The 23,994-nt window shown below is 43.6% G+C and overlaps 1 protein-coding gene across 1 annotated transcript in view; it reads right to left on the minus strand.

Annotated features, from left to right (window-relative positions):
• LOC142097133 (integrin alpha-M-like) overlaps positions 1 to 20,011 on the minus strand; it is a 79,916-nt gene extending 59,905 nt beyond the window's left edge. The window contains exons 1-5 of the mRNA XM_075178738.1: positions 19,977 to 20,011; positions 10,436 to 10,538; positions 10,224 to 10,327; positions 7,957 to 8,027; positions 3,934 to 4,048 (exon numbers count right to left, since the gene is read on the minus strand). Coding sequence (XP_075034839.1) covers positions 3,934 to 4,048; positions 7,957 to 8,027; positions 10,224 to 10,327; positions 10,436 to 10,538; positions 19,977 to 20,001 — 418 coding nt within the window. The 5' untranslated portion in view covers positions 20,002 to 20,011. The remainder of the gene's footprint in view (positions 1 to 3,933; positions 4,049 to 7,956; positions 8,028 to 10,223; positions 10,328 to 10,435; positions 10,539 to 19,976) is intronic.
• Positions 20,012 to 23,994: the final 3,983 nt, after the last annotated feature.

Genomic DNA, 23,994 nt, shown 5'->3' on the forward strand with positions numbered 1-23,994 from the left:
GAAACTTTCTCTTAGGGAAAGGGTTGACCTGGTAAAGACCTACCTGATCCCGGTGTTCTGTATATCAGTTATGTGTGCTTGTTGCCAGAATCTTTATGGGCCAGGCTTTATGCAGTTTTCCTCCATTTACTTTGGGGGAATAGGCTGAACCTAGTCAAGCGTGTTGTGACCTATAGATCGAGGAAGGAACGTAGCCTGGGGATGGATAACCCAGTGCTATTCTTTCTAACAACTTTACAGTTTTAAATTACATCTTAGTAGTCTCTTCCTTGAGACCCCTTCTTGTTGGATAGGTGGCTTTAGGACATGGGTGGATCCCTTCCTTAATGACTGGATAAATGGAGGAAGGGTAAAGAGCTTTTGGGTTCCTCATGTGTACCTCCCGGCCTACATTCTCTGGGATTAAAGGTGACAAAGAGTTGGGGCCTTGAGGTGGGGGAAGTCAGGAACTCTTCATATAGGAAATTAAAGAGGAGAATCCATCACTCTCATTTCTGGGTTCAGTTGTCACTACTAGACTGCCCGGGCAATATTTGTTTTTTGGGCTTGGCCTTTGTTAATTCAGATAGGGTTCTTCTGAAGTTTTGGGACATTGGACTACTCTCTTTCCATAGTAGACTCTATGTGAGGGGGAACTTAAAGTATAGAAATGCCGATGAGCGTGGCTGCCCCCAGCCAGGGCCATCTTAACAACAGTGCACCGGGGCCCCTAGATATAGATATAGATATATACAGGGCCGGTGCTAGGGTCCATGGCACCCTAGGCATTTTTACAAAATCGGCCCCCCCCCCCAAAAAAAAATCGGCCTCCTGCCTCCTCACCCCGTCTTTCCTTACCTTGTATCACCACCGCCGCCCCTCCACGTGAGTGGAGGGGAGGAGACAGAGCAGAGAGGTGGCGGTGGTGAGTAATAGCCTCTTCCCCCCTCCCCGTGCATCTGAATGCTGTGCGGCGGCCGTGACAGGTATGTTCAGCGGTCGCCGCACAGTTTTAAAGTCATTTACCATTCTGTGGCGCCCTCCAGAGCCCGGCGCCCTAGGCAAGTGCCTAACCTTGCCTAATGGGAGCGCCGGGCCTGGATTTATAGATGTATACAGATATAGATATAGATAGATAGAGATAGAGATAGATAGATGTACTTGCTCAGTGACCCTTGAAGGGTTTTTTTGCCGTTTTTTTTCTTTTGCAGGATTATTTATTCTCATTAAGAGCCGTGCCTATGGGGCCCCCTTGCCCGTGGGGCCCCCGGGCACCTGCCCATCATGCCCAATGTTAAAGATGGCCCTGCCCCCGGCAGGAGTGTCTGGGGGAGGAAGAGACCATGGACCATTTTCTGCTTGAGCGCCCCTTCAACCTAGAGTTTTACAAGAGGGTTTCCGGTGCCTTGGGTATTCTGTGCCTTTTGGGGCATAGTTACCCTGAATGTATTTATGGAGCATTCAAGGATAGGTGTAAGGACTTTGAGTTAAGCACTATTTTCTTAGTTTAGTAAATAGACATTTCACTTGGAACACGAGGTGTCAGGTTTCCATCAGGCAAAAGGTCCTCCTTTGAAATAGTAAAATAGTGTTGGGTGATATTCTGCACAAGATATAGAAGATTAGGGATATAGAGAGGCGCCGGATGGTCAATGTAAACTAGGTCAGACTCTGGCGGGGTCTGAGGCCTCCGTAAGGGGACCAAAGTCCGGTATGTTTCTCTATCTTAGTCTTTCTTTTCTCCACTACCAATATATTTTCTTTGATATAAGTATATATATACATATATATATATATATATATATATATATATATATATATATATATATATATATATATATATATATATATATATATATATATATATATAATAATATTGACTGGAATGTGATAGTGTTACAATGAAGGCAGTAGGAGAAGTGGCGGTATGATATACCACCGTATACCCCCCACTTCCACTGATGTAACATTTTCTTATTTTTTTTTAAATTTTCGTTCAATTTTGGACTTTTTTTAGTGCTGAATAATTGTTAGCTGAAGGACAATATTTAAACAAGTACACACCATTCCTTAGATTTACCATATACTCCTGAGGAAGGGTACCAGACCACCTGGAAATCTGTTAGGTTTTAAAAAGTGACTTCCCCAAAAATGTTGTTGTCTGGTTAAAATGATTATGGTGAGTTCTACAACTACAACAACTGGAATAACTCCCGATACTTGAAAAAGGCTTCTGCATGAAATTGCCTGTAGAAAATGTAGACACAAATTGTTGTTGGCATTTGACAGTTAAGCTGTAAATAATGGACTTTTCATAGTAACATTTGTAACCATGGAAACAAACAACGTAGTCCACAGTTTAGTTCCAGCTGGTCCACAAACATTGAGGGGACAGTGAATTATGGGTTGTCTGATTGTAGCCGCGGAGACCTTTGGGTGGTCCTGCTGATTGGTGTCTGGAATGGTCTTGTTCTCCATTTTTATTTCCCAGGATGAGGTGCTAGTGGTTTGGGAAGTGAGATGCTAAGCTGTACTGGAAAGTGAGAAATAAAGTAAATTATGAAAAATGAATTATGAAGACTCCTCCCAAACATAGAAGTGACATAGAAAAAGCACTCTCCAGACTCAAAACCAAATGGATATACAAACTGAAAACACTCACATCAAATGGCCTCAACACAGATATAGACCTATGAAGATCCTGCTAACCCCAAACATTACTGTGCTCGGCAGCACAGTGGTCTAGTGGTTAGCACCTCTGCCTCACAGCACTGGGGTCATGAGTTCGATTCCAGACCATGGCCTTATCTGTGTGGAGTTTGTATGTTCTCCCTGTGTTTGCGTGGGTTTCCTCCGGGTGCTCCGGTTTCCTCCCACACTCCAAAAACATACAGGTAGGTTAATTGGCTGCTATCAAAATTGACACTAGTCTCTCCCTCTCTGTCTGTCTATGTGTGAGTGTGCGTCTATATTAGGGAATTTAGACTGTGAGCTCCAGTGGGGCAGGGACTGATTTGAATGGGTTCTCTGTACAGCCCTGCGGAATTAGTGACGCTATATAAATAAATGATGATGATGATGATGAAGTATTTTATTATTATAATTTATTTTTTTAAAGTTTATATTTTTAATGGCCACAGTTACAATTAGAGTAATGATACTATAATAGAAGAACATACAGCTAAAGGTCCATTTTTTAAAAAATTTAGACAAGGACCAGGGGGTAAATGTAACAATCTCCGGTTTCTTCAACTCGCGGGAGTTCAGCAAGATGACAGATAAAATTTAAAGCGGCGCTGCCTTGTAAAGGGAAACTTGCCTTTACAAGGCAGCGTTGCTTTAAATTTTAGCTGTCATCTCGCCGAACTCCCGCGAGTTGAAGAAACTGGAGATTGATACATTTACCCCCAGATGAGGGGAGGAGAGGAGGGGAAAAATTCACGGATAGTGAGTAGGTGCTAGCGGGTACAGGAACCAAGACACGGAGAAACCTGTTCTCTAAAATCAGTGGGTTGGGCTAGATGGGAAGAAAAGTGTCAGACAGGGCCGCTCAACGGGAAGTGGGGCCCATATGTAGGGAAAAGATCTGGTATTTTTATTTTTACCTTATTTTATTTTTACTTTATATTTGGAAAATATTTCAAAACTTATTTCTCGTCTTTACTGTATCCTTTATTTTCCAGTACTCGTATGTATCCCCTTTCTCAATTCCCAAACCACCATCATCTAAACACAACTGGACACCAACACCATCCATGACCTCAATCAACAGGACCACTCACGGTGCTCTGCGGCTACGATCAGATAAGTATCACTAATTCTAGGACACAGTGTTTCTGTAACGCATACTATACTCCCTACCCACAATGCTCAGCGCATTAGTATATCTAAGACTGAATTATGAGAGATACCAGCAAATTGTACAGCAGAAGATATATATGATTAGAGCGGTACCTGGTAGAGACGCCGGTACAGTTTCTTGTACTCTCAGGTTTCGGTCTAGCCGGTAGCAGCGCCCATTTACATAGACGTTCTGTCCACAGATTCTCTGCAGGGTTGGTCCACATGCCTGGGAAGGATAAAGAGTTTAGATGTCCAGATTCAGAAGCTGTGAAAACCAGCTAAGAGGAGCAATGAGCGGTAGCAGTAATAACCGGCTAAGAGGAGCAATGAGTGGTAGCAGTAATAACCGGCTAATAGGAGCAATGAGCGGTAGCAGTAATAACCAGCTAAGAGGAGCAATGAGCGGTAGCAGTAATAACCAGCTAAGAGGAGCAATGAGTGGTAGCAGTAATAACCAGCTGAGAGGAGCAATGAGCGGTAGCAGTAATAACCGGCTAAGAGGAGCAATGAGTGGTAGCAGTAATAACCGGCTAATAGGAGCAATGAGCGGTAGCAGTAATAACCGGCTAAGAGGAGCAATGAGCGGTAGCAGTAATAACCAGCTAAGAGGAGCAATGAGTGGTAGCAGTAATAACCGACTAAGAGGAGCAATGAGGGGAAGCAGTAATAACCTGCTAAGAGGAGCAATGAGCAGTAGCAGTAATAACCAGCTAAGAGGAGCAATGAGTGGTAGCAGTAATAACCGACTAAGAGGAGCAATGAGGGGTAGTAGTAATAACCAGCTAAGAGGAGCAATGAGGGGTAGCAGTAATAACCGGCTAATAGGAGCAATGAGGGGAAGCAGTAATAACCGGCTAAGAGGAGCAATGAGCGGTAGCAGTAATAACCAGCTAAGAGGAGCAATGAGCGGTAGCAGTAATAACCAGCTAAGAGGAGCAATGAGCGGTAGCAGTAATAACCTGCTAAGAGGAGCAATGAGCGGTAGCAGTAATAACCGGCTAAGAGGAGCAATGAGGGGAAGCAGTAATAACCGGCTAAGAGGAGCAATGAGCGGTAGCAGTAATAACCAGCTAAGAGGAGCAATGAGCGGTAGCAGTAATAACCAGCTAAGAGGAGCAATGAGGGGAATCAGTAATAACCAGCTAAGAGGAGCAATGAGGGGAAGCAGTAATAACCAGCTAAGAGGAGCAATGAGCGGTAGCAGTAATAACCAGCTAAGAGGAGCAATGAGTGGTAGCAGTAATAACCGACTAATAGGAGCAATGAGCGGTAGCAGTAATAACCAGCTAAGAGGAGCAATGAGCGGTAGCAGTAATAACCGACTAAGAGGAGCAATGAGCGGTAGCAGTAATAACCAGCTAAGAGGAGCAATGAGCGGTAGCAGTAATAACCGACTAAGAGGAGCAATGAGCGGTAGCAGTAATAACCGGCTAATAGGAACAATGAGCGGTAGCAGTAATAACCAGCTAAGAGGAGCAATGAGGGGAATCAGTAATAACCGACTAATAGGATCAATGAGCGGTAGCAGTAATAACCAGCTAATAGGAGCAATGAGCGGTAGCAGTAATAACCAGCTAAGAGGAGCAATGAGTGGTAGCAGTAATAACCGGCTAAGAGGAGCAATGAGTGGTAGCAGTAATAACCGGCTAAGAGGAGCAATGAGCGGTAGCAGTAATAACCTGCTAAGAGGAGCAATGAGTGGTAGCAGTAATAACCAGCTAAGAGGAGCAATGAGGGGAAGCAGTAATAACCGGCTAAGAGGAGCAATGAGCGGTAGCAGTAATAACCAGCTAAGAGGAGCAATGAGCGGTAGCAGTAATAACCAGCTAAGAGGAGCAATGAGCGGTAGCAGTAATAACCTGCTAAGAGGAGCAATGAGCGGTAGCAGTAATAACCGGCTAAGAGGAGCAATGAGGGGAAGCAGTAATAACCGGCTAAGAGGAGCAATGAGCGGTAGCAGTAATAACCAGCTAAGAGGAGCAATGAGCGGTAGCAGTAATAACCAGCTAAGAGGAGCAATGAGGGGAATCAGTAATAACCAGCTAAGAGGAGCAATGAGGGGAAGCAGTAATAACCGGCTAAGAGGAGCAATGAGCGGTAGCAGTAATAACCAGCTAAGAGGAGCAATGAGCGGTAGCAGTAATAACCAGCTAAGAGGAGCAATGAGCGGTAGCAGTAATAACCTGCTAAGAGGAGCAATGAGCGGTAGCAGTAATAACCAGCTAAGAGGAGCAATGAGGGGAATCAGTAATAACCAGCTAAGAGGAGCAATGAGGGGAAGCAGTAATAACCAGCTAAGAGGAGCAATGAGCTTTAGCAGTAATAACCAGCTAAGAGGAGCAATGAGTGGTAGCAGTAATAACCGACTAATAGGAGCAATGAGCGGTAGCAGTAATAACCAGCTAAGAGGAGCAATGAGCGGTAGCAGTAATAACCGACTAAGAGGAGCAATGAGCGGTAGCAGTAATAACCAGCTAAGAGGAGCAATGAGCGGTAGCAGTAATAACCGACTAAGAGGAGCAATGAGCGGTAGCAGTAATAACCGGCTAATAGGAACAATGAGCGGTAGCAGTAATAACCAGCTAAGAGGAGCAATGAGGGGAATCAGTAATAACCGACTAATAGGATCAATGAGCGGTAGCAGTAATAACCAGCTAATAGGAGCAATGAGTGGTAGCAGTAATAACCAGCTAAGAGGAGCAATGAGTGGTAGCAGTAATAACCGGCTAAGAGGAGCAATGAGTGGTAGCAGTAATAACCGGCTAAGAGGAGCAATGAGCGGTAGCAGTAATAACCTGCTAAGAGGAGCAATGAGTGGTAGCAGTAATAACCAGCTAAGAGGAGCAATGAGGGGAAGCAGTAATAACCGGCTAAGAGGAGCAATGAGCGGTAGCAGTAATAACCAGCTAAGAGGAGCAATGAGCGGTAGCAGTAATAACCAGCTAAGAGGAGCAATGAGCGGTAGCAGTAATAACCTGCTAAGAGGAGCAATGAGCGGTAGCAGTAATAACCGGCTAAGAGGAGCAATGAGGGGAAGCAGTAATAACCGGCTAAGAGGAGCAATGAGCGGTAGCAGTAATAACCAGCTAAGAGGAGCAATGAGCGGTAGCAGTAATAACCAGCTAAGAGGAGCAATGAGGGGAATCAGTAATAACCAGCTAAGAGGAGCAATGAGGGGAAGCAGTAATAACCAGCTAAGAGGAGCAATGAGCGGTAGCAGTAATAACCAGCTAAGAGGAGCAATGAGTGGTAGCAGTAATAACCGACTAATAGGAGCAATGAGCGGTAGCAGTAATAACCAGCTAAGAGGAGCAATGAGCGGTAGCAGTAATAACCGACTAAGAGGAGCAATGAGCGGTAGCAGTAATAACCAGCTAAGAGGAGCAATGAGCGGTAGCAGTAATAACCGACTAAGAGGAGCAATGAGCGGTAGCAGTAATAACCGGCTAATAGGAACAATGAGCGGTAGCAGTAATAACCAGCTAAGAGGAGCAATGAGGGGAATCAGTAATAACCGACTAATAGGATCAATGAGCGGTAGCAGTAATAACCAGCTAATAGGAGCAATGAGCGGTAGCAGTAATAACCAGCTAAGAGGAGCAATGAGTGGTAGCAGTAATAACCAGCTAAGAGGATCAATGAGCGGTAGCAGTAATAACCGGCTAAGAGGAGCAATGAGCGGTAGCAGTAATAACCAGCTAAGAGGAGCAATGAGCGGTAGCAGTAATAACCAGCTAAGAGGAGCAATGAGCGGTAGCAGTAATAACCGGCTAAGAGGAGCAATGAGCGGTAGCAGTAATAACCAGCTAATAGGAGCAATGAGCGGTAGCAGTAATAACCAGCTAAGAGGAGCAATGAGCGGTAGCAGTAATAACCAGCTAAGAGGAGCAATGAGCGGTAGCAGTAATAACCGGCTAAGAGGAGCAATGAGCGGTAGCAGTAATAACCAGCTAATAGGAGCAATGAGCGGTCGCAGTAATAACCAGCTAAGAGGAGCAATGAGCGGAAGCAGTAATAACCAGCTAACAGGAGCAATGAGCGGTAGCAGTAATAACCTGCTAAGAGGAGCAATGAGCGGTAGCAGTAAATGTAAACTATATGAACAGGAGACACAGGAGAAGAGTATAGACGTACCAGTAGTTGAGATGAGCTTCCTTCAGTGGTCAGAGTGAGTCCGAGTGACATATGATTTTCATCCTCAGATCCTGCAATGGTAACTCTTATAAGATATATTACGATACTGGGCCTGATTCATTAAGACAAGTAAGGTAAAAAAATGAGTACGTTTTCTTCTGGACAAAACCATGTTACAATGCAAGGGGTGCAAATGTGATTATTATTTTAGACATAAGTTAAATACTGGCTGTTTTTATGTAACACACAAATACCTGATAGCTTTATTTGTACACTGAATTTTAATGTTGATCTAGGACATGCCGTATCCCAACTATAAATCTGTCCCCACATTTTTTTGCATTACTTAAAGAATCAGACCCAGTGTGCACACACATGTGATATTGTGTTATATGATGACATAATATTCAGGGGTCTATTTACTATGGATTGCAGCGATACAAAATGTAATACTTCTGCCTCTTCCCCTCTTTCCCCTTCCCTTATCCTTATCCTCCGTTCCTCCATCTCTCCCCCGTGTCTCTCTGTCTGTCTACCCCACCCCTTAGATTGTACGCTCCTTTGAGCAGGGTATTCTCTCCTCCTGTCTTCACCACTGTTAACTCTGCTCTCCAGCTACTTAGCTCTCCTCCTTGAGGACCCTCTTCCCCCCGTCCCCTCTCGCTCCCTCCTCTCCCCTTGGAGGTCTCCCTGTCATATGTGCCTTCCCTCTTGGACTCCGTCGTTGGCGGACCTTCCCCTCTCCCCTTCCGCGCCCTCTGAGCTCACTGAGTTACTGTGCTTATTGTTTACTGTACTGTGCTGTCTCACCTCGTATTGTAATTTAGTTTGTCCCTGTACGACGCTACGGACACCTAGTGGCGCCCTATAAATAAAAATTAATAATAATAATAATAATAATAATAATAATAATAATACTGCTATTTACCATGTCTGGGCCCATTGGTGAGCCCTGGTGAAATCTCCCTTTCTAAACCTACAAAAAGACCCCTTCACTGGCCGCCTAATGCTGCTGGCAAAAGGAGGAGGTGACCCTTTGTGGCAATTGCGCCTGTGTGGCTAATGCGGTTGACCCACAGCAGTTTCTCCGGTTTGGGTACAGTTGAGCGATGACCACCATGCCAACAACTGTGATTCCTACATAAAAAAGCCGAAGGGAGAAGAAGAAGAATGAAATACAAGCAGACCTACCTGAAAAACGACGAGGGAGATGTCCGAGGCCAGCGCAGGGTGACAGGCGGCAATTCCGACTGGAGACCTGTCCGGCACTGCAGTGTCACGTGGGCGCAACGTACTTCAATGGTAATTTAAAGCAGAAATGTCCAGACCCCGCAGGCTAGTTATCCTGCGGTTTCTCCGGCATCAACGGACCTCACTAAAAAGGTAATCTGATGCCATCTGGAGATAGTGGTCTTTTTTTAAGACTGATGGCAAAAAGCAAAGCTTGTTTAACGGGATCAGATCGCAGTCCACAAAGATGTGTAATACTTCCACCCGCAGCATTGTATCCGGCCTGATCTCAGCTGTCGGACATTTAAAATATTAACATATAATAATGATACACTATGAGGGTCGTTCTCATCGGTAGTAAATTGAGAAATTGATGTCTGACATCTGGGGTGATGCTTATTGAGGAGGATTTCAGCTTTCATGTTACATTGTCTTTACACAGAGGAGGGTTTGCTTAATATATCAGCAGATTATCCTGGATCATCACAGAGAGTGCTATGTGCCTGTTTATTCCCTTTCCATGTGACACGTCCGAGCTGGAATTATTATCATTATTACTGATAGTAGTAATATTAGTATTAGTATTATTATTAGTATTGTTTTGCGCTCAAATTTTAAAGTAAAATATGAGAATTCAGAAATCATTGGTTGTACCTGTCTTCTAAAAAAAAAACCCATATGAAGATCCCCTCACATGAAGATCCTCCCCACATGAAGACACCCCCACATGAAGATCCCCTCACATGAAACCCCCCCCCCCCTTCCCCACATGAAGTCCACCCACATGAGACCCTTTAGTTTGCCCCTGTTGTAGATCAGGGTATGTGTAATACTACAGAGGCTATAAAAATATTCTGTGGAAAGATTTGAAAATCTCTGACCCCATCTGTCCACATTCAAACAGCAATATATCAGAGGTGAATCAGAGGTGAATAGGAGGACATTGTGCAGAAACTTAACCAATGACTCACCTCTCTGCTGACCTATAATGTCTGAACAGTTCAACAAACACCGCAGAAGTAGGAATACATTCTTACCGGTGATGGGAATGGGAGTACAGCCTTTGGTCTCAGGATCACAGCGATATAACTGCCCAGTTTTATTGATCGCCACTTGATGGAGGGGAGCGCTGACAATCACCCTGAAATGAGACATTATACCTGTAGGACTGTGTCATTAGTAAGGACTGGATGTCCCAGGGAGCACGCATGATCCACCCTATAGGACAGAGGATGGGTCATACTCTCACCATTTATCCAGCTGTACGACCTGGTGTCCAAAGCTGCGAACATTGTTCTGGAAGATGATCGGCTGCTCAATATCCACAAAAAAAGCGTCAGCAGAGGACAGGACTGTAACAAAAATTCACATACAGATTATAATTCGCAATATCGACATTAACTTATAAATGCCTCCAAAAATTCTGTCACAACAATATCTCTGACCTCACCCATAAATACCCCCTCATTCATCCTCTGCTCTCCTCTAGTGCCCATCTTATGTCTCATAACATTATCCCATACATTACTGCAAACATTGTCTCAAGCTACATCCCTCCACAGAACTCTCCTCTACCCCTGGCTACATCTCTGACCTCACCCATAAATACCCCATCATTCATCCTCTGCTCTCCTCTAGTGCCCATTTTATGTCTTATAACATTATCCTATACATTACTGCAGACATTGTCTCAAGCTACATCCCTCTACATAACTCTCCTCTACCCCTGGCTACATCTCTGACCTCACCCATAAATACCCACTCATTCATCCTCTGATCTCCTCTAGTGATCGCCTCCAGGGATTGATTTGTGTTTTTTGCAGTTTTTATACCGCCATCTAAACCACCAGTGTGAATTATTAGTTTAGTTCCTCTTTCAATACAGAGAACCCTCTGTACTTTGTTTCCTTTTTATGGAAATTACGTTGGAGAAGGACTGTGACTAAACAACTTAAAAATATATGTGTCTTATGTGAGCTCTATTTTAAGCTACACTAGATTGTATCATCTGTAGCACAGAGTGTACTATTTTCATCCTCAGTCATGAGGGAATTTTCTAAGCATATTGATTTGGATATCAAGCACCCTACAGTTTTCCTTGAAGAATCAGTGTGGTTTAAAGTTAGTTCTCACCATAAATAGACAGATGGAAAGTTCCCCCTTGATATAAAGGTGTCTCCCTCCATTTAGGTGAGTGTATGCTACACTCACTCTTTAGGAATACATATATATATGTACAGTGGTTGAAATGTGGCGGAATACAGTGTATGCCATACCGCCTCTTCTCCCACTGCTTTGATTTTATAGCCCAAAAAACTGAATAACTGCAGTTGTATCCTCCTCCCCTATGTTTCCTCCCTCCCCTTCTTTGTAGTCTTAGTATACTTGTATTGCCGAAATAAAGCCTCAATGGATTGGTCTGCGTGGCTCCGCTGTGTCATGGGGTCACTCTTCCAGTAACCCTCCCAACCAGGCTGTTGTGGCCCAGTGTGATTGGTGGCAGCATTTCTGAAGCAGAGTGCGGACGCTGATTCCCAGAGAGCCATGGAGTGTAGCAGTATCACAACCCTACTAAACAGAGGGGAGATCCATCCCTGTACCAAAGTATGGGAAGGATGGTTATTCAGTAAAGGTCTGATCCCTTTAACTATAACCCTAGGAGGAGGGATATGTGACAAGGGGACTGGTTTTCCACAGGCCTCTAAGAGAGGAGTTAGGAATTCAGCTGTATATATTAACCTACATTGTTTCACACTCTGAAAGCATCAGCTATACAATCACTGCTGCAGTCATGCAGCTAATCATCCAGTAACTTCTCATTGGCTTTGCTGGCTCAATAAACTGCTCCCTGTTACCATTCTAGTGCTGGTGATAGTTCCTATTTGACTTAGTTTGTCTTATATCCTGTCCTGTTCTGTTTTCAGTATTTGTATAAATGATTCTGCTCTCTTCAACATTCCTGACAATTGGCTTGTTAAACAGCTTTACTCTCATATCTACCTGCCATGCCATTTGGCTTGTTTAAAGGAACTGCTGTATTCTCCTTCTCTTGATCTAGACCTGCTGCTACTATGCATTAACCCCACCTGTCCTACTATTAAAATCATGATTGCTTACTACCTCCTACCATATTTTGTCCACTCCATTGGTAAGTGCTAGATCAAGAATTGCTACTACCCGAGCTTAAGTTTTGGGAGCCACCAAGTACTGTGAAACATAACTAGTTCCTTGGAAAGGGGGCTATTAAAGGTGAACATCTCGTGAAGCAGTACTAGCAGTTGAGGATCTCATGCTTCTCATCCCTTTGCACAGATGATGACATAGAATTGATCTCCTGAAGTTAGGGCTGAGAGGTTGGTGCCGTATCTAACTGGCAAAACTCAGTGAGCTTATATGTATCTGTCTGAGGCTCTAATTATCCATACTTAAAGTTTGAGAGATTGGCTTGCATTGGTGTCTCAGGGCCAGGTCATGCCTAGTGCTATGCTGGGGGGGGATCGTGCTATGACGAAGAAAAACCGGTCAGAGCACAACTGTTTGAGCTTTAAAAGATGTTTTAAAAAACGGCTGCAGTCAGGGGTGAATTCACCTACTCAGAATATGGAAGTTCTAGCGATATATACCTGTAACTGGGGTCTGGATCAGGGGTCTACAAAGATGGGTTCTGCAGTCAGAAACACAGTTTTATGAACCACTTGCCACAGTGATAGAGAGGTTTGGTGCTTTGCAACAAATGACCAAACCGATGTCACATCAAAAGCCAGGTTTTACAATCCTTGCCACAGTAATGGTAAAACTGCTATTGACAGAGGGCATTTTACAAAGGTGTCTGATCAGAAGTGCTTCAAATTTGGGGAACCGGCCACTTTCTGCCAAGTATCCTGAACTACCGGAACCCAAGGACTGTTCTGTTATGCATGTTGGGCATCCTTATCCAAGCTGTTGGATAAGGATGCATCAGGAAGTCTTTGCTTGTTCCGAGTGACTGTGCTAATCAATCAAAATCTTGTCCTAGCTTTTGGTTGACTCTGGGAGTGACCTTACTTTAGTTTCCAGGTCTTCTCTGCCCGAAACCATAACTACACGGTTGCCCAAGGTGAAAGTCCTATGCATACATATAACGACAGGAAAATGGGAGAACTATTCTGCCAGTCACACATAGAAACCAAACAAATTTGGCAGTGGCTGCCATAGCGCCTAAGCTGCTATATCTGCTTATTCCGGGGCGAGACTTCTCTGTCAGGCGCCGCTCGGTGGCCGCCCGCCCGTCTGCATAGCACGTCTGGTTGCCTAGCAACCAGACGCGTCACTTCCCCTTCCGCCTGGCCAGCCAGCTACAGACTTGAAAGCGTTCCCGTTGCTAGGCAACGGGACGCTGCATGAAGATAGCGCTACGGCGCTAAAGGATGACTAGCGCTACGGCGCTGGAGTAATGACAGCACTACTAGTGCTGAGGGCATTGGCTAGCAGCACTATTTAAGCCTCTCTGACCCCACCTCCTGTGCCAGAGTTTCAGGTCCTTTCCTGTCCTCCAGCATTCCAGTGTTCCTGTGATTATCTGTTTCCTGACCTTTTCCTTCCTCCAGTTTATTGCCGTTTGCCTGTGACCATTGTGACCCGGATTGCCTTAACTACCCTTTTGGATCTCCCTTTTGTACCTCGCTGTCAGAACGTTATCGACCCGGCTTGACTCACTACCCCTTCGGATTCTCCTTGTGTACCTACATTGCCCGCACCGTTGCCGACCCGGCCTGTCTGACATTCCTCTCGTACTTCGCTATCTGACTCGTGGAAGAACCGCGACCTGCGTGTTTCCTGCAGCTAAGCCCATACCTCCTTGCGGGGGTCCCTGGTGAACACCAGGGGCACGTTAGACTCCGCACCTTCCTTCGAGTAGTGCCAACGATAGCAGGTACGCTATACTAGTCGTGACATTCTCACTGTTTAAGGAGGTCCTTAATGAGCAAGTCAAGTCGGACATACCGGCGACTGATACAAAGGTCGAAAGTACGGTCTTAAAAGGATCTGTTGAAGAAATCACAGTGTCTGGACCTTGATCTTTGGGAACTGCCAACCCGGAATGTTATCCTGGGGGTCACAGCAGAACTTCCACAAAAATGTCATAGTTCGGGGAAGGCTGTGCAGTGTAAAGCAGTGCTGGCGGCTGACATTGCGGATGAGTCCACCCCACTTGTCGGTGAGGATATGAACTTTGTTTCCTCTGCAGGACTTTGCTCGTGACCAGCTTAACGATACAACTGTGGAAAAATACATTTAACAATTTGATGCTAATATTTACATGTTTGGGAATTCTGAAGGAAATTCGCACTGACCAGTGCACCCCGTTCATGTCCAAGTTGATGGAGGACATGTGTCAGCTCTTAAGGGTAAAAGCTCATCAGACCACAGTGTACCAATCACAAACGCACGGCTTGGTGGTGACTTGGGTCACTTTATCCCATGTTTGATGTTTGCCTTAACCTTCAACACTGTTTAGTCCTTTTGAGTTATTGTTTGGGAGACAGCCAAAGGATATCTTGGCTATGTTGAATGGAGGGCGAGATTAGAGCCAAATCTGGTACAACTTGTGGCCCAAATCTATGAGAGGTTGGGAAAGATAGGACCCATTGCACAACAACATGTAAAAGAGGCTCAGGAACGGCAAAAGAGAAGTGATGATAAAACTGCTGTATTTTGATCTTTAGATCCTGTGGACAAGGTCCTGGTCATGGTCCCAACCCCGGAAAGCAAACTTTTCACCCACTAGCAGGTCTATACGAAGTCCTAGAGGCTATCGGCACTGTCAATTACACGATCTGTCATTTGGGGAGGAGAAGGGAGGAACAAATATACCATAGTAATCTCCTTAAACCTTGATATGATGAGAACCCTTCTCCACGGTTAGTAGGTACAGTCATTGAAAAGTCTGACGTTCCCATAGAGCCAACTTTATTAGGCAAAAACAGCAGCAAATCATATACTGGAACAGATATGTCTTCTCTCCCATTCCTGGCTGCACTACTTTAATGGAACATGAGACTGTTACTCCACCGAGAGTTGTCATGAAGCAAAAGTGATACCTCATTCCTGGCTGCTGTGAGAAAGAAGAGTGAGAAGATGTTCTCACTGGACATGGTTGAGCAAGACACTAGTGAGTGGAACATCCCTATTGTGCTTGTCCCAAAACCCAATGGGAGTATTCAGTTCTTCAACAACTTTAGGTGGTTAAACAGCGCATCTATTGTGAGCCGCCGCACTTATTGTGATAGCTCTCACTAAGTCATTTCCTGTCCCAGGACTCTTACCTTCTTTGAGCCAACACACTGTTGCAGCAGCTTACATGGTCTTTTCTGCCCTGGCTGTTGTTAAAGAAGAAGCCATTCTCCTTTCTACAACTAAACAATGGAAAGTCAGGACAAGGGATGGTTTCGGCTTGTGAATGCTTATTAAAAAAATGCACTTTGATGACTCAAATCTGAGCTACATAAATGAGAAGAAAAAAGTTTCAAACCCATCTAAGCTCTACGGGAGCAGATAGCACAACTGCTGACTGTACACTGCACAGGCCCATGGGTGCCCTTAACTGGGAACCTAGAGAGAAGCACCACTCCCAGGAGAGACTGATTTGAAGCATAGGTCAAGAAGACAAGAATGGTGGTATAGGCCACATTGCTTCATGTTATGTGGCAGAAGAACCTTCTATCTCAAATAAAACTGAAGTATGACCATCAGAAAATGGGGAAGGGGTCAGTAAACCACAGTAATGGCCCCCAAAAAGTTCAAGATGTCTTTGCTGTGGGACAACTCTAAACAAATCGGTGGGTTGGAGTTCCCAATTGTTTGGTTGGATCTGCTTCTCTCAGGTCAACCCAACATAATGGTCAGCCCTGTGATGTGCTTCTTATTCATGGCTCTCAAGTGATGTTCATATTTGAGAAGTCATACAGATGATACATCTCCAATGAGCCTCAAAAACCATTATTTGAAATTGCCTTCCAGGGATTGAGTGACCAGAGTTATCTTTCTCTTGGATACATCATTGTCTTACAGAAAGGCGTTTGCCATTGCCAGAACAAACTGAAAACTTGTAAAACTATTGCAGAAAGAAACCTAGGGCTAGATTTACTAAGCTGCGGGTTTGAAAAAGTGGAGATGTTGCCTGTAGCAACCGATCATATTCTAGGTATTATTTATTTAGTACATTCTACAAAATGACAGCTAGAATCTGATTGGTTGCTATAGGCAATGTGAAGATACCGGGTATATCTGGCCCAATGCTACCCACTTCACGCTGGCTGGCCACCCACGGGTGCCTTCCTATGCCAGGGAAGTCTACCCAGTACCTTCTAGGATTCGTATGGTCACTCAGGCAAAATGCAGTTATAAAAATACAATAGTATATTTATTGTCATACAGACAACACTAGAAAATTATGTACACACAGTAAATAAATGCCAGGCAGATTTACCACATCATCCGTCCCTTACCCCACTAGCTTAAGGAATTATAGTCACCTGGCTGTCCAGACATCACGATCCATGGATCCCTCTCAGCTGCATATATAGACTATAGTTAGAAAACGACAATTCAAAACTAAATCTTGCAGTCTTCATGAATGAAATCCCAGAATGAACACCCTCCCCCCCTTGGAGTTGTTCCTTATAGCTCAGGTCTAATTTCCACAGTCTTTCCCCTCCCTGGGCAAACCCCTGGGTCTATTCTTCCTAACCATTGGCCAGTGCAGGACTAGGGGTTTGGCTTCCTCTACTTCCAAGGATAAGGTAACAGTGAGTCCCTCCTAAAATTAACCCCTTACACTACTTTGTGATGTCACCGGGTCCCCAGCTGTTCCATGCTTCCTGTAGAGGAAGGGGGGGGGATGAATGTATTGTGGACACCACCTGATCTTTACCCATAAACCTCCTGGCTTCAGCTTAAGGACAATGAATAACATTACTGCAAGGCATCAATATATAATACACAATATACATATGTACACTGAACTACAATGTCCCCTTAGCCACATGTTATTGGACAATGCAGTTGTAGTCTGGTGAGCTGGGGAACAAAAGCATGGGCTATAAAAAGTACTATAATCCACATTATGTGAGAAATGAGACACTGAATGCTCACAGGGTTATCACACTCATTTCGTCACAGGCAACACCTCCACTTTTTCAAACCCGCAGTTTAGTAAATATACCCCCTAGAGTCAGGATCCAGAGACTTTGCATACTGTTGAAGGTAATGCTGATCAAGAAAATAGCTCTGGGGGAGATGCCTTCTCAGAATATGAGGCTTGGAGACAATGAACCCCCCAACCCATTCAATGGCTAACTTCTTGTGCCGATTAGAAAGAAAAAATCTATATGAGATACTGAACTACTTTGTGTTTACTGTTCTGTACTGTTTAACCCTGTATGGTTTACTGTTTGTACTATGTACGGCTCTGCGGACACCTTGTGGCGCCTAACAAATAAATGATAATAATAATAATAATAATACTGAAGAGTGACTAATGATGGGAAGTAGCAGTACTAGTGGGGGCTGGGCCCTAGGAACCAGATATGATTAAAGAACACCCTGGAAGAAGATCATATAGGCCTGAAGGGCTAGATGATGCTTTGATAGGAGAGCAGGAGATACCAGGGGGAGATGAGGTAGACCGTGTTACCTGCACTCATCGGTACATTAAGCCACCCACGGGCTATTATAAATTGATAGAGACCTCTGAGCACACTAGTTTTAAGCCTCTGTGCCATGACCCTTATTACTCCGTGGTGTGAGAGGAGTAGGGAAAGTAGGCATCAGATTATTTTATGTATGTGGTGATACTGGGTCAATTCCAGGTCACTAGGAGGTAGGTGCAATACCTGGACTCACAACTCATCGGTTCATTGAGCCTGGGCCCCGGGAGTGGAGAAATAGAGGAGAGAAGCTGCCTCCTGGATGCAGTGGGTGGCTTCCTTCAGAGCTTTAAAATACACCTCCCAGCATGCCCAAAGAAGCAGAAGCAGGAAAAAGACATTATAGCCCAGTTGTGAAGAGATTATTAGAAAATAGACTATAGATAAATGTTAATGCTATAAATAGTAATGTAGAAACTAAATCAGCTCAAAATCACATAATTTTACCTGTATTTCACAATTTTTAATTAAATCCAGACCCAAAACCAAAATACATCAAGATTTTTGGGCAAAACCAAAACACGAAAATGGTTTTAGAACCAAAACCAAAACACGGGGGTCTGCGCACATCTCTAATTCCATTGTGGAAAAGGACACATGAGACATTTTGGAGATGCTGATTAAGTAAACCTAAGACAGAACATTGGCTGATAACACCTTACTTACAAAATGCTCTGTTTCCAGAAAATGTCTCATTTCACCTCAGTATTTCTGGGACTAATAACAAATGTTAAAGTCAAAAGGGGCAGATTGAGAGATATATGTATGTGCGTCAGAAATGGTCTTGTGCATTTCACATACCCTAGCCATCATTCCCCCAAATGATCTCTGCTTCTTTTGTAACATTGCAACAGGAAACACAGGGCACTGTCCCCAGCAGTATTTGGAAAAGAAGAATAGAAAGCAGACGTCGTTTTACTTGCGACATGACTGGCACCAGAATCTACAATAATAATACATATCAAGGGAGGTTGTACTGTGCAGTTGTTCATACATAACAATAAGATCAAATACTGCAATTTAGGCTCTTTGTATAGGATATAAGAAGTGGTACTGTGCAGTTGTTCACACACACACATAAAACACAGATTCTGAGAACTGCACAGTAAAAATAACAGAAGGGGCACTATGCATGTGTCCTCATATACCGAGAAACAAATGATTCGGAGAACTACTTTGCATATAGACCAAAATAAATAGTACTGTACTGTAGAAGAAAAGCTAATTAAAAATACAACCAGCATGCAAGACAAGAGAAGTTGTACTGTGCATTTGTCAATGTTCACAGAATGACACCAAATGCAGAGAATGTCCTGAGCATGTAGTACAAGAGAAGTGGTACTGTGCAGAGACCTGTGTTTACATTACAGTGTGCTGTTCAGCTCTGTATATGCAGAGTGATGATATCAAAGGAAATAATCTCCCAGTGCAGAATCTGGGAGATATAATCGTGACAGCAAAGATGTAATTAGAGGATCTGGGGGTAGGGGAGTTGACCTCTTGCCATTGAATGGGGGCCATCATAAATATTATGCTATGGGGGCCACAAATCTCTATTACATACTCTGCCTAGCAGTGGTACAAGATTCTAGCACCCTTCCAGATGTTGTCACCAACCCATAAAGCAGGATTGAACATGATCACAACGTTTAATGAAGATAATACAAATTGAATACCAGAAAAAGCGGCACCTGGTAGGTTAGAGGGACGACAGCATTATCATTGTCCATACTGGACAATACAATTCAAAAGACAGCAACGCGTTTCGGAGTTTCTGATGCTACTACGTAATATTGTAAGCATCAAATTTTACTATGTTTTATGTATTATGATTTCCCCAAACATTGCGATAATTTGCACAAGGCTGCGACTCTGACCCCAATTTCTCCCCTTTACATCATTAGACGTCAGAGCTGTGTATGATCGGCTGTTGGAATGCGTAGTAGATTAATAATATGTACATTATTAGTGCAAACATTGAAATACTTTAAGATACTCCGCAAAAAATGAAAGCAGAGTAAAAAGTTTTATTTAAAAAAAAACTTGCACCCCCTCCATCTCCTCCATTCATTATAACATCAGACCCTCCATCACTGCACTCACCCAGACAGAGGAGGATTACATCCATCACACCAGCTCCAAGTTCTCATACATCTCCTCTGTGAACCTAGTTATATATAATCTCTACCTTGTCTTCCCTCCATCTCCTCCATTCATTATAACATCAGACCCTCCATCACTGTACTCACCCAGACAGAGGAGGATCACATCCATCACACCAGTTCCAGGTTCTCATACATCTCCTCTGTGATCCTAGTTATATATAATCTCTACCTTGTCCTCCCTCCATCTCCTCCATTCATTATAACATCACACCCTCCATCACTGCACTCACCCAGACAGAGGAGGATCACATCCATCACACCAGCTCCAGGTACAACGGTCTCATCAACAGGTTGAATTAAAATATGATTGCAAACATCCTTTCATATTCACCCTTACCACTTCCACTAAAATGACCATCACAATATTAGTCAGTGAAACTTCCTCATCGTGCTTTAAAGTTACAGTTTCCTATAATCATTATTACTGTACAAAGGGTGAGAAATGAGACACTTGTACAGAATAGCTCAGCAATAGAACAATCTCTCACTCTATTCTATACAGTTCCCACATCCAGACATTGTATCTCACTACTGATTAACATGTCATCAGTTTGCTGGACACAATAGTCTCTTCCAGGTCAGTTGCTTAATTTTCTATTTAATTTATAATAACAGAGACACGTTTTTGATTGCAAAATTATATAAAATTCTATGAAGTCCAGTTGTCTCTCCTCCCTGCACTGTGTCAGTAGACCACACTTGCCAACTCTCCTGGAATATCCAGGAGACTCCCGAAATCTGGATCAGTCTCCCGGGCTCCCGGGAGAGAGGGCAATTCTCCTAATTCCCGGGCAATGGTGAAAATTGAATGGGGGAGGCGGGGCTTATCAGTGTCACGGGCGCATCATTGTGGCCCCTAATGGCGCGATTCTTCGAGCCCCGCCCCCACACGCCCACCTGACTCCTGGACCTCCCGGAACTTAACCTGCCAATGTTGGCAACTATGCAGTAGACAGGTCACACAGCAGGGATCTCACACCTCTTACTACACCCTAATGTCAGGGATAGAGCAGGAGACTGGTTTGTGCTCTGTACAGTCCTCTCTCCTCCCTGCACTGTGTCAGTACACAGGTCACATAGCAGGGATCTCACACCTCTTACTACACCCTAATGTCAGGGATAGAGCAGGAGACTGGTTTGTGCTCTGTACAGTCCTCTCTCCTCCCTGCACTGTGTCAGTACACAGGTCACACAGCAGGGATCTCACACCTCTTACTACACACTAATGTCAGGGATAGAGCAGGAGACTGGTTTGTGCTCTGTACAGTCCTCTCTCCTCCCTGCACTGTGTCAGTAGACAGATCACACAGCAGTAGGGATCGCACACTACTTACTGCACCCTAATGTCAGGGATAGAGCAGGAGACTGGTTTGTGCTCTGCACAGTTCTCTCTCCTCCCAGCACTGTGTCAGTAGACAGATCACACAGCAGCAGGAATCTCACACCACTTACTACACACTAATGTCAGGGATAGAGCAGGAGACTGGTTTGTGCTCTGTACAGTTCTCTCTCCTCCCTGCACTGTGTCAGTAGACAGGTCACACAGCAAGTAGGGATCTCACACCACTTACTACACCCTAATGTCAGGGATAGAGCAGGAGACTGGTTTGTGCTCTGTACAGTTCTCTCTCCTCCCTGCACTGTGTCAGTAGACAGGTCACACAGCAGTAGGGATCTCACACCACTTACTACACACTAATGTCAGGGATAGAGCAGGAGACTGGTTTGTGCTCTGTACAGTTCTCTCTCATTCCTGCACTGTGTCAGTAGACAGATCACACAGCAGCTGGGATCTCACACCACTTACTGCACACTAATGTCAGGGATAGAGCAGGAGACTGGTTTGTGCTCTGTACAGTTCTCTCTCCTCCCTGCACTGTGTCAGTAGACAGGTCACACAGCAGCAGGGATCTTACACCACTTACTACATACTAATGTCAGGGATAGAGCAGGAGACTGGTTTGTGCTCTGTACAGTTCTCTCTCCTCCCTGGTTTGTGCTCTGTACAGTTCTCTCTCCTCCCTGCACTGTGTCAGTAGACAGATCACACAGCAGTAGGGATCTCACACCACTTAGTAGAGACATGAGTGAGTGACTTTTATTTTGGCAGGAGCCCTGGTACTATTGTGTTATAGAATCATGGAAGCCTATCTGATCTATGGCACTATCCATCTGTTTTTTGTTTGAATAAGCGACAACAGGATGTGGGGACACAAACTGGAGACCTGATCTGTTAACATCTCGCCCTGACATAGGTCAACAAACAACTGAATGAGGAACTGTCTGGCAGAACAGTACCTCTGTCTGGAAGTACAAACTCTATACATAAGATATTTGTACATACAGTATATTATAAGTAATCACCAATAAATCCAGAAAAATAAACTTTATAATAATATTATTCATTTGTATAACTCTACCAATTACACAGCACTGTACAGAAAATATTTGCCTTTTCTGATCAGTCCCTTTCCCATTGAAGCTTACAGTTTAAATTTCCTTACACCCACACACAAGGGTCCATTTTGTTGGAAACCATTTAACCTACCAGTATGTTGTGTGGGAAGGAATAGGGGCAAATCTATCAGAATATATAGCCAGATTTTCTGTTAGGGGTGAAACAGAAGAGTTACCTCCCATACATGGCACAAGTCATTAATGTGTTAAAAAGTACTGACTGTCAAAGGGGGAACTTACTCATGACCTGTGATGTCTTTATACATAGTCATTGATTACAAGAAAGGTTGTGAATTTGTAGAAACAACATTACGTAAAGAATCTTCATTAGATAGCCTTCAATTTCAATGTATTGTAAAAGCAATTATGCTCATTTTGGAACATAATTACTTCTGGTTTGAGGGTAATTATTACAAACAGATATGTGGAACCTCTATGGGAGCACAGTTTGCACCGAGCTAGGCAAATTTATTCATAGCCCAATGGGAAAACATCCCATTTTGGAAAAACAAACCCTTCAAACACTATATATTAGAATGGCAGAGATATATAGATGATGTGATTTTGATCTGGTCAGGATGAAAAAAATATCTGTTTGTTAGATACATAAACAATTTAAATTTACAGTTCAGGGCAAATATAAGCAGTAAAAAAGTTGCATTTCTGGATTTAGACATTTTCATAGAAAAAGGGAAAATATAGACAAAAACATTTTTAAATAAAGTGGATTGTAATAATCATATATTGGTTACAAGTAATCATTATGCCAATTGGCTTCGTAATAGTCAATTCTAAGAATGAGAGGAAACTGTTCAAGAGCCGGGAATTACATAAAACAGGCAGGAGAGAAAACATTACTGGAAATGAAATATAATTCTGAAACAGGGAAGAGACAATTTGTAGAAATAAAACAAGTAGATAGGCAATAATTGTTAAAAGATCATGAAAAAGGAAGAAACTTAGAAGATTTTGCATTTGATATTGGTACATAGTTAAATGGCTAATTGTGGCACTTAAAAACATCTCTATATATACACATCTCCCTATGTCAACTGAAAACAGTCAGCAAGATGATATAAACATGGCTATTGGAAAAAAGTACAAAGAGAGCACACATAATATAAATACTGCTATTAATAGGCACTCTAATGAAGAGATGGACGATCTATTCTATATAAAGTGCCATTACGGTACCGAACATCGCAGATTTCTGTGCACAGCCCTATGGAGTGCGCACAGAAATCCGCAATGTCGCGGTACCGGGACACATGCGGCCGTGAATCCTAATTGAATATTCCCCTTAAATTTGATTGGTCTTTTCAGGAAATGGAAGTTAAACAGGTATAAAGGTCGTTTTGCCCTCCAGTGAAGCAGCTTACAGGCCAGTAAAAATGATGCACGATTCATCTTGCAGTATAAAATACATCAATAATGTTCTTTCAGCATTATGATTTCAGCACCACAAAATTCCGACTTAGCCGGTCATACTGAGCTTCCTT

This window comes from Mixophyes fleayi, chromosome 7, assembly GCF_038048845.1.
Source record: "Mixophyes fleayi isolate aMixFle1 chromosome 7, aMixFle1.hap1, whole genome shotgun sequence".
Classification (NCBI taxonomy): domain Eukaryota; kingdom Metazoa; phylum Chordata; class Amphibia; order Anura; family Limnodynastidae; genus Mixophyes; species Mixophyes fleayi.